Genomic DNA, 11,669 nt, shown 5'->3' with positions numbered 1-11,669 from the left:
GCGCCGGAGCCGGAGCCGGAGCCGGAGCCGGCCGCGGCGGGATCGGGTCCGCGCAAGGAGCGGGCGCCCTTTGCAGCGGTCTGCCAACCCGAGGGGCGGGAGGGGGTGTCTGTGGGGAGCGGCGGCGGCGGTGATTTCGTGTGCGTGCGGAGAAGCCCTGTGGTAGTCCGTGCCTGTGTGGGCAGGCCCCACGTGCTGGTCTCTGGGGGTGTGTGTGTTGTGGGGGGCGGCCCGTGTGGAGCTGTGTGTGGTGGGTCCTGTGTGGTGGTCTGTGTATGTGTTATCTCTGTTGGGTCCTATGTGGTGGGGGGTGTGTAGGTAGGGGTCTGTTATGTGGTGTCCTGCGTGTGTGTGTGGAGGGGTCCAGTGTGGTGGTCCGTGTGTGTAGGTGGTGTGTCTGGGGTCCTGTGTGGTGGTGGGGTGTGTGTGTGCATTTGCAGCAGCACCCTGTGTGTCAGTGTGTGTGTGCGGAGGCAGGGTTCTCCGTGGCAGACTGTGTTTGTGGGGAACGGATGGATGTGGTAGTGGTGGCAGACTGTGTGTAGTGGGGTGTATGCGTGGGGAGCAAAGCTTGGACTCCCAGAAGACTGCTGTAACATCACACTGTCCTCACTGTGCCCCTTTTTCTCCAGAAGCCGTGTGAGACGCCAATGGCGCAAGCACTTGCCTCTCCAGGGCTGTTCTCTGATGATGATGTTGGAGCCTCCCCTGTTCTTGAATCCACAGCAACAGGGTTTGGGGCTGATGTGCGCAAGGACTTGCTGTCAGAGTTCTCTGCCATCTCTCCAAATCTGGAGGGCTCCCAGCAGGTGAGGTTGGAGCTCTTCTGTCACAAACAGGGCAGTGTTTTGACTTCTGTCTGTGTCTCTGTACAAAGGTGTTGTGATGCAGGGCCAACAGAGGCTCTTCAGAAGAGGCTAGAACAAAATGTTGCATTGGGGGAGCAGTTCCTGTTATGAGCGGTGTACTATGAAGGGCAGAGTCAGTAAATGCCTCTTAACACGATGCCTCCTAGTGCGGCTCTTGGTCGGAGGGCTGGTTTTGGTGTCGGGTCTTTGGGTTGTTGGTCTGATTCACTACATAAACAAAAGACTAAGAAAGCTTCTGGCATTGCTGGGGATTTTGAGACCAGAGAAGTGTCCATTAGTTACTGAGCACTAGTAGGGGTAGCCACATGTGTGTTCAATGCTGTGGTTCCTGTTAAGTGTTCTGACAGATAGTTGTGTACTGCCTTTCTGGCTACCATGTTTAACCTGTGCTGATTTTCACAGGCTGTAGCTGAAGACAATAATGGAAAATTAAAGGTGTATCTGAGAGTTCGACCTCTGAAATCTACAGAAGTGGAAAAAGGGGAAGACCAGGTGAGACACTGATGAAGCAGTCTCTGACCTGGTTGCCTGTGTGCCTGCTGGGAGATGCTATTATCCTTTGCTGTCTGTGCTACGGCCTCTTGTAAGCCATTGCAATGATGGGGTTTTATGTGTTCTTTAGGGCTGTGTTTGCATTGAGAATTCGGAGACCCTTCTTCTAAAAGCCCCTAAGGACTCCTTCACCATGCGGAGCACAGAACGTGGAGTGGGACAAGCAGCGCACAGATTCTCTTTCACCCAGGTAGGTAACTGGGACAAACAATCCATCTGGAAGTTTTTTGAGCTTAAACCAGCCTTACAGCTTGAAAAGCTGGCTTACTAATACACACAGATTCCAATGCACTGCGTGAACTATGTAGTCTTGTACAATCCTCTCTAATTTTCTGTTGCTGTTTCCTTAGTTTTTCTCTTTTTAAGCTGATCCCGACAACTTTTTGGCAGCAAATGCCAAACTCTTGTTTTGTTCATGAGGCTCTAAATGCACTAGAGGCTGTAGTAGTATCAGATGTTACTGGATTAAGCAAGTGAACAGCTTGTTTTTCTAGGCGGCTTGGACTGGAATTACTGGTGGGTCTGTTGCTCATGATGTGGGGCTAGTGGAGGGAACAAAGGACTACATAATATTACTTGAACAACCATCAGCAGTCAAAAGATAGGAAAGATCTATGTGAGGCCATTTTTCATGTGTCTTGTTTGCAGATCTTTGGCCCAGATGTGGGGCAGAAATCGTTCTTTGATGAGACAATGAAGCAGGTGGTAAAGGATGTACTGAATGGGCAGAACTGGCTGGTTTACACCTATGGCATCACCAATTCAGGGAAGACTCACACTATTCAGGGTAAGGAAAGCACTAGGTGTTAGTAGCCTGTTCAGGGAGTTGTCTCCTTCTACGTGTGAATCCTCAGCTTGCTGTTGTCGTTCTTGCTCCAGGTAGCCACAAAGATGGGGGGATTCTGCCTCGCTCCTTAGCGGTCATCTTCAACAGTGTGGGGAACCGGCTGTACCAAGCCATGGATCTGAAGCCTTCCCTCTCCAATGAGGTGATCTGGCTGGACAGCAGGCAGGTGCGACAGGAAGAGACCAAGAAGCAGACCATGCTGCGGGGGGGTCTCTGGGAGGTAAGCATGTCGCTTCTAGGAGGTTTAATAATAATAGGGAAAGGTCATACTACATACATGCTCATGTTCTTTGTTTCCTTCCAGGAGGAGCTGTTAACGCCACTGAAGAGGAGTCATAGTGCCGAATCTCAGCTCCAGGCCACTGCCAGTGGCAGTTTTGACAGTGGAGTTGCTGGCCTCTCTTCATCTAGCCAACTTACCAACCATTCGGACATCAGCCAGACAGAAGGTATATCTGGAAGCCTGTTGTGTACTACCTGCTTCTTGTTGGAGAATGGGGGAAGAAAGGGTGACGGCTATTTGGATGCTGTGTTGTGGGTAAGGGAGCAAAGGTGCTGTAATCTCACAGATTTTCCCTTTAAAAGATAAGGATGTCAGGGCTGAAGAACTTTGTACGTATGTCTTGCCAACATATGAAGAATTCACCACTGCATAATAACCAAGCCTTGTGAAATGAAAAGTTACTCGACACCCACTTACTTCATTCAAGGGATATGGTTATTGAGCAGCTGAATGCCATGCGATGGGGATAGCTGGAAAGCAAGGTGCTAAAGTGACATGTTGCACTGAGCACTTATGCCCAGACTTTCAAACCTAGGAACTACAAGCTGATTAGGTATCCAGAAGCATGGAGTGACTGAGGTAACAAGGACTAAAACTTCACTTATACTGGGAAGAGTTCATGTTTGAAATATCCTATACTTCTGGAGTCAAGATCAAGTATATAAAAAGTCCTTACACAGAAAGGAGGATACTGTTAGAGGAAACTTTAGGCTGTCTCACTGGGGATAGGCATTAGAGTAGGTCCAAATGGGAGGAGCTATATAGAATAATTTGAGTCTGGGGTAGTATTCCTGCTGAAGAATGGTATCTCGCTCTATAGCTAAACCGTTCAGGTTGGACCTGTGAAAAGCTGCAGTCATGAGTTTTTTTTTCTAGTTTTCTTTTTTCTCTTTTTCCCCAGAACCAGGCCCTCGATGGGCTGACTTGGATCGCATTTCACTCACCAACACAGGAGATGTGCAGTTCTCCATCTGGGTCTCCTTCTTTGAGATTTACAATGAGTTAATCTATGACTTGTTAGAACCAGCTTTACCTGGCCAGAACCGCAAGAGGCAGACACTGCGGCTCTGTGAAGACCAGACTGGCAACCCCTATGTGAAAGGTAGATTTAGCTGAAAGATATTTTTAGTGGCCTGCTAGGCAGACTTGAGGACTGAGTGGGTGGGTGGCATAGCAGTGATGTGTTGGGGAGCACGATGTCCTCTATGGCCCCTCAGAGGTCTCTGTCTGATTTATGGGAATGTTGAGTTTGTTAATGTCAAGGAAACGCAATGGTGAAGTTGGGGCTGAGATAATTAAGTTTTCTGCCAGTCTCCTAACTGCCTTGCCCAATGTGTGCCTGCTTTTCCAGATCTGAACTGGATCAATGTCCGGGATGCTGATGAGGCCTGGAAGCTCCTGAAACTGGGCCGGAAAAACCAGAGTTTTGCTAGCACCCACATGAACCAGAATTCCAGTCGCAGGTCTGAAGGGGGAGGAGGGTTGTTTAGGCAGAAATAAAATTCTGAGGTGCTTTTAAAGGTTGCATTTCCTTTTTAAAATATCTGCATGTTTCTTTACAGTCATAGTGTCTTCTCCATTCGGATTCTGCACTTGCGAAGAGGTGGCAGTGAAATTGTTCCGAAAATCAGCGAGTAAGTTTCATGCTCTCTAGGATTTGGGGGTGTTCTCTGTGGACTCAACTTTCCCGTCTATGTTGTTGTGGATCTGGGGTATGGGAAGTATCTTGAGGAAGGTCTTGTTGAAAGTAGTTGGAAGGAGTAAATGTTCCCACTCTTAAGTCTTGGAACTGACTGAGGAGTTTGTGAGGAGTACTGCAAAGTACAACTTGAGGTAGTTCTCAGGCTTTTTGAATGAAGCTACATGTGAGTAACCTTGCCCTTGCAGCGAGGCTGCTTTGAGTGCTGCTGATGTCTGTTTCTGGGATGTAGTTATGTGGAAATGGGTTGTCTCAGTACCCGGGAAGTGGCTGTCCTGAGGACTGGCAAAGGATCTTTGAACTTGATACCGCAAAGCTCACGTTGGTGTTACCTTGTGTAACCCCTACACTTAGGGTAGGCGTTTCCGTCCAGCAATAGCCCATACACCCCAAAAGAGCTTTCTGTGCCCTTATGGGGAAGCTGGGTAGGTGATCGCAGGGTGTCTGAATTGTAAACCTGGATAGAACAGGACAAACCTAGTCGGTCATGGGAATATCGCCTGTGTCGTCTTCAGGTTATCCCTGTGTGACCTTGCGGGGTCAGAGCGCTGCAAAGACCAGAAAAGTGGGGACCGAATGAAAGAAGCAAACAACATCAATACCTCTCTCCACACACTGGGTCGCTGCATTGCTGCCCTCCGCCAGAACCAGCAGTCCAAGTGGGTATCCAGAACTCCAGAGGGAAGGTATGGGGAGGCTGTTTTGCTTTCCCATGGGCTCACTCTTGTCTCTCCCCATAGATTGAAGCAGACTGTGGTTCCCTTCCGGGATAGCAAGCTAACCCGTGTGTTCCAGGGTTTCTTCACTGGACGTGGGCGCTCTTGCATGATTGTCAACATTAACCAGTGTGCATCTACATATGATGAAACTTTGTATGTAGCCAAGTTCTCAGCCATTGCCAGCCAGGTAAGTAGCACAAACCAGGATCATGGCATGGTCAGGATACATCCTGCTTCTGTGGGAATGGGACCCTTTCCATCACAAGGCAGGGGGAATGCTTGCAAGTCTTTCCTATGCTTCTCCAGTGGATTATTTAACTTTACAGTATTTCCAGATTCTGCTTAACTGAAAGGGTTGACAGGTTGCAGAGAAGTGCTGTGTTTAAAGACTATGCAACTTCCAGGCTTTATGGACTAGTAATGATGGCCTTTCCCCCTTCAGCTTGTTCAGGCGCCTCCCACAAAGCTGGGACTTCCATCCATACAATCAATCATCAAAGAGCACAACAGGCGAACCAGTCAGGGTCCAGAGGCAGCGGCAAAGGAAGAAGTGGAATCAGAAGACGACAGTGAGGATGAAGCAGATGTCTCCATGTATGAGAAGGAGGTGGGTTGTGATTCGTTTTACAGCCTTTATGGATAGAGGGGCAAGAACATGACTGTTAGCTTTGGCCTGGGAGGTGGGGCTGGAGCTCGGCACTATACCAAGAGATGACATAGAACCTCAGAAGGATATGGGTCCCAAGAAATTGGGAATCCATGAGGAAAACATTCCACAGTTGGTCTAAATCTGAAGCACATGCTTAATTTGGAAACGCTTTGTCATCTGTGGAATAGGGACAGTAAGAGCTCTGGTGCAGATCTATAATCCCTACTCTGCAAGGGAAATTTAGAGATCAGAAAACATGCAAAACAGATGGCTAAATTGAGGAAAAATAATCAAACTTCCTAGCTACTCAGAGAAGGCAGCTCGAATAGCTGAAAGATCAAGATGGAAGTCATATACCTACAGAAAGTTGAGTTGTAATGTGTCAAGGTAGCAAATGCAGGTGCAGCCCTGGGCAGTGCAGTAGGGGAAGCTGCTCTGGAGACAGCTCCATCTGGAGTGCAGTGTTGTTTAAGACCTCTCATGGGAGAGGAATTAGGAGCAAACCTGGCAACTTCTCTTTCCAAGTGACTAAAAGAATCTTAAACCTAGATCACCCCACCTACAGATATGGGATCACCTAGTTTATTCTAGGTCTTAATTCTGTTGTGCAGTGTAGGCAATGGAGTTTGTGTCCTTCTTGCAGGACTTGTTGCGTGTAGTAGAAGCGGCACGAGAACTGCTGGTGCAAGAGCGGCAGGAGAAGCTGCAACTAGAAATGCGCCTCCGTGAGGAGATCTGCAATGAGATGCTGGAGCACATGCAACAGAAAGAGCAATGGTGCAGGTACAGCTTATGCTGATCTCCCTCCCTTTGTTCAGGGTTAGGTACAGTACCAAGAACTGCCAGACCCTGACATGTAGTTGTTTGCTTTCTTTGTAGCCAACATGTGGATGCTCAGAAGGAGCTGCTGGAGGAACTGTATGAGGATAAACTGAATAACCTGAAGGAGTCACTGACCGACTATTACCAGGAGGAGATCCAGGTTTGTTCACAGCAATGAAATGACATCAGGAAAGTGGCAGTGGGTTGGGAGGGCACTATGGGGCACTTGAGTCCAGGAAGGTGACTTATGCACACTGAAAGGAAAGATTTTGCTTTTGTGGTATTATTTGATAGCTTGATCAACAATTTTCGTTTCTTGTCTACTGCTTTATGTGGTTCACTAGGCTTTCTAATTTTCAGCCCTTAATCTGGAAGCTAATATGCAACCATTCTGACTCCTCTATTTGTTCAACATGATTCTCTTCCCCCCTTACTCTTTTCGCTAGTGGCTTGCTTTGCACTCTTCAGATTAACACAAGTTCTGTGAATTTCTCTTCTTACTCTTAGTTGTGATGATGGGTCTGGGCCTGTCTATATTTTTCTTGCTATGGTATTTAAGTGACCTCTGGGACTTGTAGACTTCTCTGAAGATACCAACTCTCAAAAAATCTCTTGTCTTTAGAGGCTGTAAAAAAGTGGTTTAGGCTCCCAGGAAATGAGTTCACTGCTTTCACTTGAAGGACATTAAAGGCTGGGTTCAATGTATAAAGTGTGTGATTGAGAGAGTCTCCCAGAAGACAGACATTGAAAGTTTCAGAAAAGCTGTGTTAAGAAAATCTTGTTGAATATTTGAACAAACTTGCTTTAAGGAGCGTGATGAGAAGATTGATGAGCTCCAAGCTGCTCTGCAGGAGGCAAAACAGAAATTGGAGACCGTGGATACTAAGCAAAAGGACTCGGGGCAAGGCTTGCGTCGATCAAAGCGAGTGGCTACCTCATGCGCTCTGCAACAGGAGCTGTTAGATACTAAAGCCAAACTGGAGCAATGTCAAATGGAGTTAAATACTGCAACAGCAGGTAAGGCAGTGATGCTGCACTGGTTCTGAACTATGCCTGAGCAATCCTTGTAGAGGGTTAGAGATACTTTTTTCAGTAGGGTACATTGCATTCAGACATCCTGAAACAACTACTCTGAGTTGTAGATGATAGGAATAATGTGCTAGATGGACGGGGTTTCACTTCATTTTCACATGAAAATGGACTTCAGGGCAGGATCATCTCCCTGTTCAAATTCTAAAGTCCCTTTGCGTAACTGAAAGGGAGAAGCCTGGAATGTTTGTGCATGTCTGCACAAACTCAAAGCTTTTCTCAGCTTGCCTGTGGCAGCTTGTCTCAAGGGAAGTCCTGACATCAGAAAAACTGAAAGCTTATGAATGTACTGTTGCTCGCTACTTTTTTCTGTTCCTAGAGTTGCGCAAGTACCAGAAATTACTGGAGCCACCTCCCTCTGCCAAACCCATTACTGTGGATGTAGACAGGAAGCTGGAGGATGGACAGAAGGTAACTCCATCTCTGTTACAGAAAGGAATGCTTGCAGGGCAAGGTGGTTGCCAGTTTAAACAGTGTTTGGAGCTGCTGTTTCCAGGTTTTTAAACAAATGGTTGAAGTTGAAATGGCTCTGTTGAAAACAAACCCTTACTAGAGATGTGGAAGACTGTGGTATCTGTGATCCCAGTTTACCTCACTCAGATGGGATCCTCCCTCAGTACAGCATGTCTGAATTACCCTGGAGTGGCTTTGTTTGCAGAGCAATGTCAAAGCTAGCTGTTGTATTAAATCTCTCCTGTAGAATGTCAGATTGCTGCGTTCAGAATTACAAAAACTTGGAGAGTCTCTTCAGTCTGCAGAGAGGGCGTGCTGCCACAGTACAAGTGCAGGGAAACTTCGAGAAGCCCTCTGTACATGTGATGACATTCTGGCTAGACAGGTAATGTGTCTGTTTTGTTATGGGTTGCACAGGGGGATTTAGTCTATGCACTTTGCCATAATCAGCAGAATAACCGAGGTTCTTGCAGCTGCAAATAAAAGTTACTTATTCTTTAGACACATACTGTCTATTACATTAAGGGAGCTATATTGCTAATTTTTTCAATTGCTGAGTCAGACTACATATTTAACTCTCCAAAGGAGACCCAAATTGTCCCTGTTCAGTTAACTGACAGCCTGCACTTAAAGTAGGAGAATTCAGAGTTCTCATTTCCTTATCCACCTCACTCTAGCACAGTTGCTACGGCAGCATGTTTGCAGTAGGATGGATTCAGCTTTTTCCTAGCCTTACTCTTCCTATTTTGTTGTTCAACTGCTACGCTGTTGACAGTAGAAGCTTTTATGCATGGCCTTATTTAGCACACCAGTTAGTGAATTTTGGCAAAGGCAGTTTATCCTCTTCAGTTCATAGTAACCAGGGAGTTAGGCAACTTGTCATATCTTTATATATATTGCCTTCCCTTTCTCAGGACCAAACACTGGCAGAACTGCAGAACAACATGATGCTGGTAAAACTAGACCTGCGGAAGAAAGCAGCTTGTATTGCTGAACAGTACCACACTGTGCAGAAGCTCCAGGCTCCTCCAACATCTACTTTAAAGAAACGGTTCTGTGCCAACAGGGAAAACCTACAACCTAATCAACCTCCTGGTAAAAAGCCCTTCCTGCACAACCTTCTGTCACGTTCAGCTACCCGTCCTGTTGCTGGCAGAGGGTGGCAACTTCGTTCAGTTGCCCTATGACTTTTCACAAAGAGATCCCTGCCCCACTATTACTGGAACAGGTGGCAAATCCAATATAATAGCATCTATTTTTCTTTGTGTGCTTGTTTATTATTGTAGCTGCTTGAGAGCTTATGTAAACATTTTCTGATATGTATGGTTAAACTTTTAATCAATACCAAAGTGGACAAAATGACCTTTTGTAAATTAAACACTACAACGAGGAAAGTCTTTAAATATAAAATAATGCAGATGATCAAAGTTGTTTAACAAAAGGACAAGTTAAAAGTGAGTTCTCATCTTCAACTAAGTTGGCACATAATTCAAAAATAAGTTCACAAGATCCTCCTTGAAAGATATTTTCCTTTCCTTGAATTATAATCCTTTATTAAAGTATACACGTTCTAGTTCAGGGCTGTTCTCTCGGATCTTGGCTTGCAATTCTGGCTCCAAGCGTGTTACAGACATAGAACTAAGCAAAAGAAACAGTAAAATGGTTATATATAACAAGCACTTGAATGTAAAATAAGATGGATGATACATCTGGTTAAACTTCCTGGATTGTGAAAGGAGTTTTCAGATCTTTTTTAAACTTCTTATGAAAGAATCACACTCACAGACCAGGGGCAAATGAATCCCTGCTTAAAAGGCAATAAGATAGTCTACAGAGTCAAGAAATGGCTGTTGCTACTATCATAAGGGTAGGAATCTTAGTTGCTTGAGGCTGTTGCTGGCAATAGAAACTTACCTTCCTAAAGGTGTTTTTATTAAATATAATGTATTTGCCTATTTAACTTACTGCCTGATTTTATTCAGTTGAATAAAAGGTTTGTTTTTATGAGAGTCATCTCACAGAGAAGTGAATTAAGCTGCCAGGTCATTTAAACAGCTGCAATTTCTTAAATACAGTTTAAGGTCTAATCTTCCTATGAAATGGAGAGCCCTGGTTAAAATCAAGAACTGTACCATACTTGCTATGTCACGTCATCTCCAGGTAGCCTAGTGACACTTATTTACCACAATTCTCTATTCTATGCCAGGCAGGGAAACAGATGGTGTCAGACTGCTTTGTTGTACTCAAACAATTGCATCGAATGAGAATTGGGTATTGTTTTCTGGAAGTCAAAAGCTGCTTTAGTTGCTCAATATTTTAACAGATTCAGCTCCAGCTTGCATTGTTTAAGCTACATTTGGCAGCTTGTCAAGTTTAGACAACCACTAATTATATGAGAGGGACAGCTTAGTTGAATTTAAGACCCTGCTCATACTACATACTGCAAATTGAGCTAACTTTATTTGTTAGCTCCAGGTTTCATTATGATTTCAGCTATAATGAATATTACTTCTAAGACAGTTTTCCATACTGAGCTATTTGTGTATTGATGAAAAATTCTTTCTGGAAAAATATTAATCAAATTACAAATAAGCATGTATAGTCAAGTGCTGTTCTGTATAACCAGAGGAGTTTCCAGCTGAAAATATAATGGGCTCTGACTGTATTTAATGAAGCCATAACCTTACTGGACATGAAATATCGTTTGGACCACATTAGCCTTTTTTATGAATCATTCCAGTGATTCTTAACTCCACATTATCAAGCTCAAACTTCTCAGCTTGAAATAGCATGGTTAAACTACCCACCCAAACCTCTCGTTCACTATCCTTATGTAGCTGCATCTCAAGCTGCTAGGAGTTTGTAAACAAATGAGCCCAATTCAACTATTATATATTACTGGTGAGTAACATAGTTATTACTTTTCTGAATATTCTCATGTTTATCACACTTGTTATATGGGAATTAAGACTGTATGCTCTAGGAGGCAATGACCACTTGTTTCTGTCTTTTTGCAGTACCTTGCATGCATCTGGGAATGTAACATTAAAGTAAGAATAATGTAACAGGAATACGTACCTTTTTTGAGGAAACAGTGCACAACACAGGGGTGTTGCAAACACAAGACTAGAGGAGACAAAAATGGGTTTACAATATTTAGGGTGCTAAAAGAGAAAAAACCCTTAGGTATGGTCTTCTAGGCAGAAAGCTGCTTTTTTTTTGTATACAGTGAGGTAAAGTTCCATGAAGTGCTATGTAACCTTTATTTCTCACTGCATTATACCTTATGAAATCATTTACCTACTATGTAGTACTAAATGCATCAATACCATGCTTACAAATGTGTATAAAATTATCATTTGATGTCCTTTCAGTGTTTTGCATGGGTGTGCATGACAACATAAAGTGCTAGACAACAGCAAATGAAGCTCTCCATTAATCAAATGTTTCAAGATTCATCAACCTACAGGATTAGATTCCAATTATTGTTTATGGAGGTAGCAGCCCAAGCATCTTTTCCAATCAAGCTGCTACATGCCTTTTTTTGCCACTCCCTTTCTTTCTCCCTCCCTCTGCTTTTCTTGGCAGCTTCTTCATTACTAACGGCTTTTTTTTAATATGGTATCATCAGTTACAGATATGGAAGTGAAGAAACTGCTGTAGCCTCATTAACTCTCTCAACTTTTT

At 44.5% G+C, this 11,669-nt stretch overlaps 2 protein-coding genes across 2 annotated transcripts in view; one reads left to right on the top strand and one right to left on the bottom strand.

The window, feature by feature from the left end:
* The first annotated feature begins 46 nt into the window (after positions 1-46).
* KIF20A (kinesin family member 20A) lies at positions 47-11,349 on the top strand. The gene is made up of 19 exons (XM_050905118.1): positions 47-78; positions 633-809; positions 1,272-1,361; positions 1,492-1,611; positions 2,070-2,208; positions 2,301-2,488; positions 2,573-2,717; positions 3,453-3,653; positions 3,903-4,014; positions 4,114-4,185; positions 4,766-4,909; positions 4,991-5,156; positions 5,412-5,576; positions 6,262-6,401; positions 6,498-6,600; positions 7,250-7,457; positions 7,849-7,940; positions 8,230-8,367; positions 8,897-11,349. The coding sequence occupies exons 2-19, from the start codon at positions 651-653 to the stop codon at positions 9,167-9,169; spliced, it is 2,655 nt and encodes an 884-aa protein (XP_050761075.1). The 5' UTR covers positions 47-78; positions 633-650; the 3' UTR covers positions 9,170-11,349.
* Positions 9,375-11,669, bottom strand: part of SFXN1 (sideroflexin 1) — a 28,069-nt gene continuing 25,774 nt past the window's right edge. Inside the window, exons 10-11 of the mRNA XM_050905119.1 lie at positions 11,061-11,108; positions 9,375-9,620 (exon numbers count right to left, since the gene is read on the bottom strand). Coding sequence (XP_050761076.1) covers positions 9,524-9,620; positions 11,061-11,108 — 145 coding nt within the window. The 3' untranslated portion in view covers positions 9,375-9,523. The remainder of the gene's footprint in view (positions 9,621-11,060; positions 11,109-11,669) is intronic.

This window comes from Gymnogyps californianus, chromosome 14 (assembly GCF_018139145.2).
Source record: "Gymnogyps californianus isolate 813 chromosome 14, ASM1813914v2, whole genome shotgun sequence".
Taxonomy (NCBI): Eukaryota; Metazoa; Chordata; class Aves; order Accipitriformes; family Cathartidae; genus Gymnogyps; species Gymnogyps californianus.
This window is presented reverse-complemented; position numbering and strand designations above follow the sequence as displayed.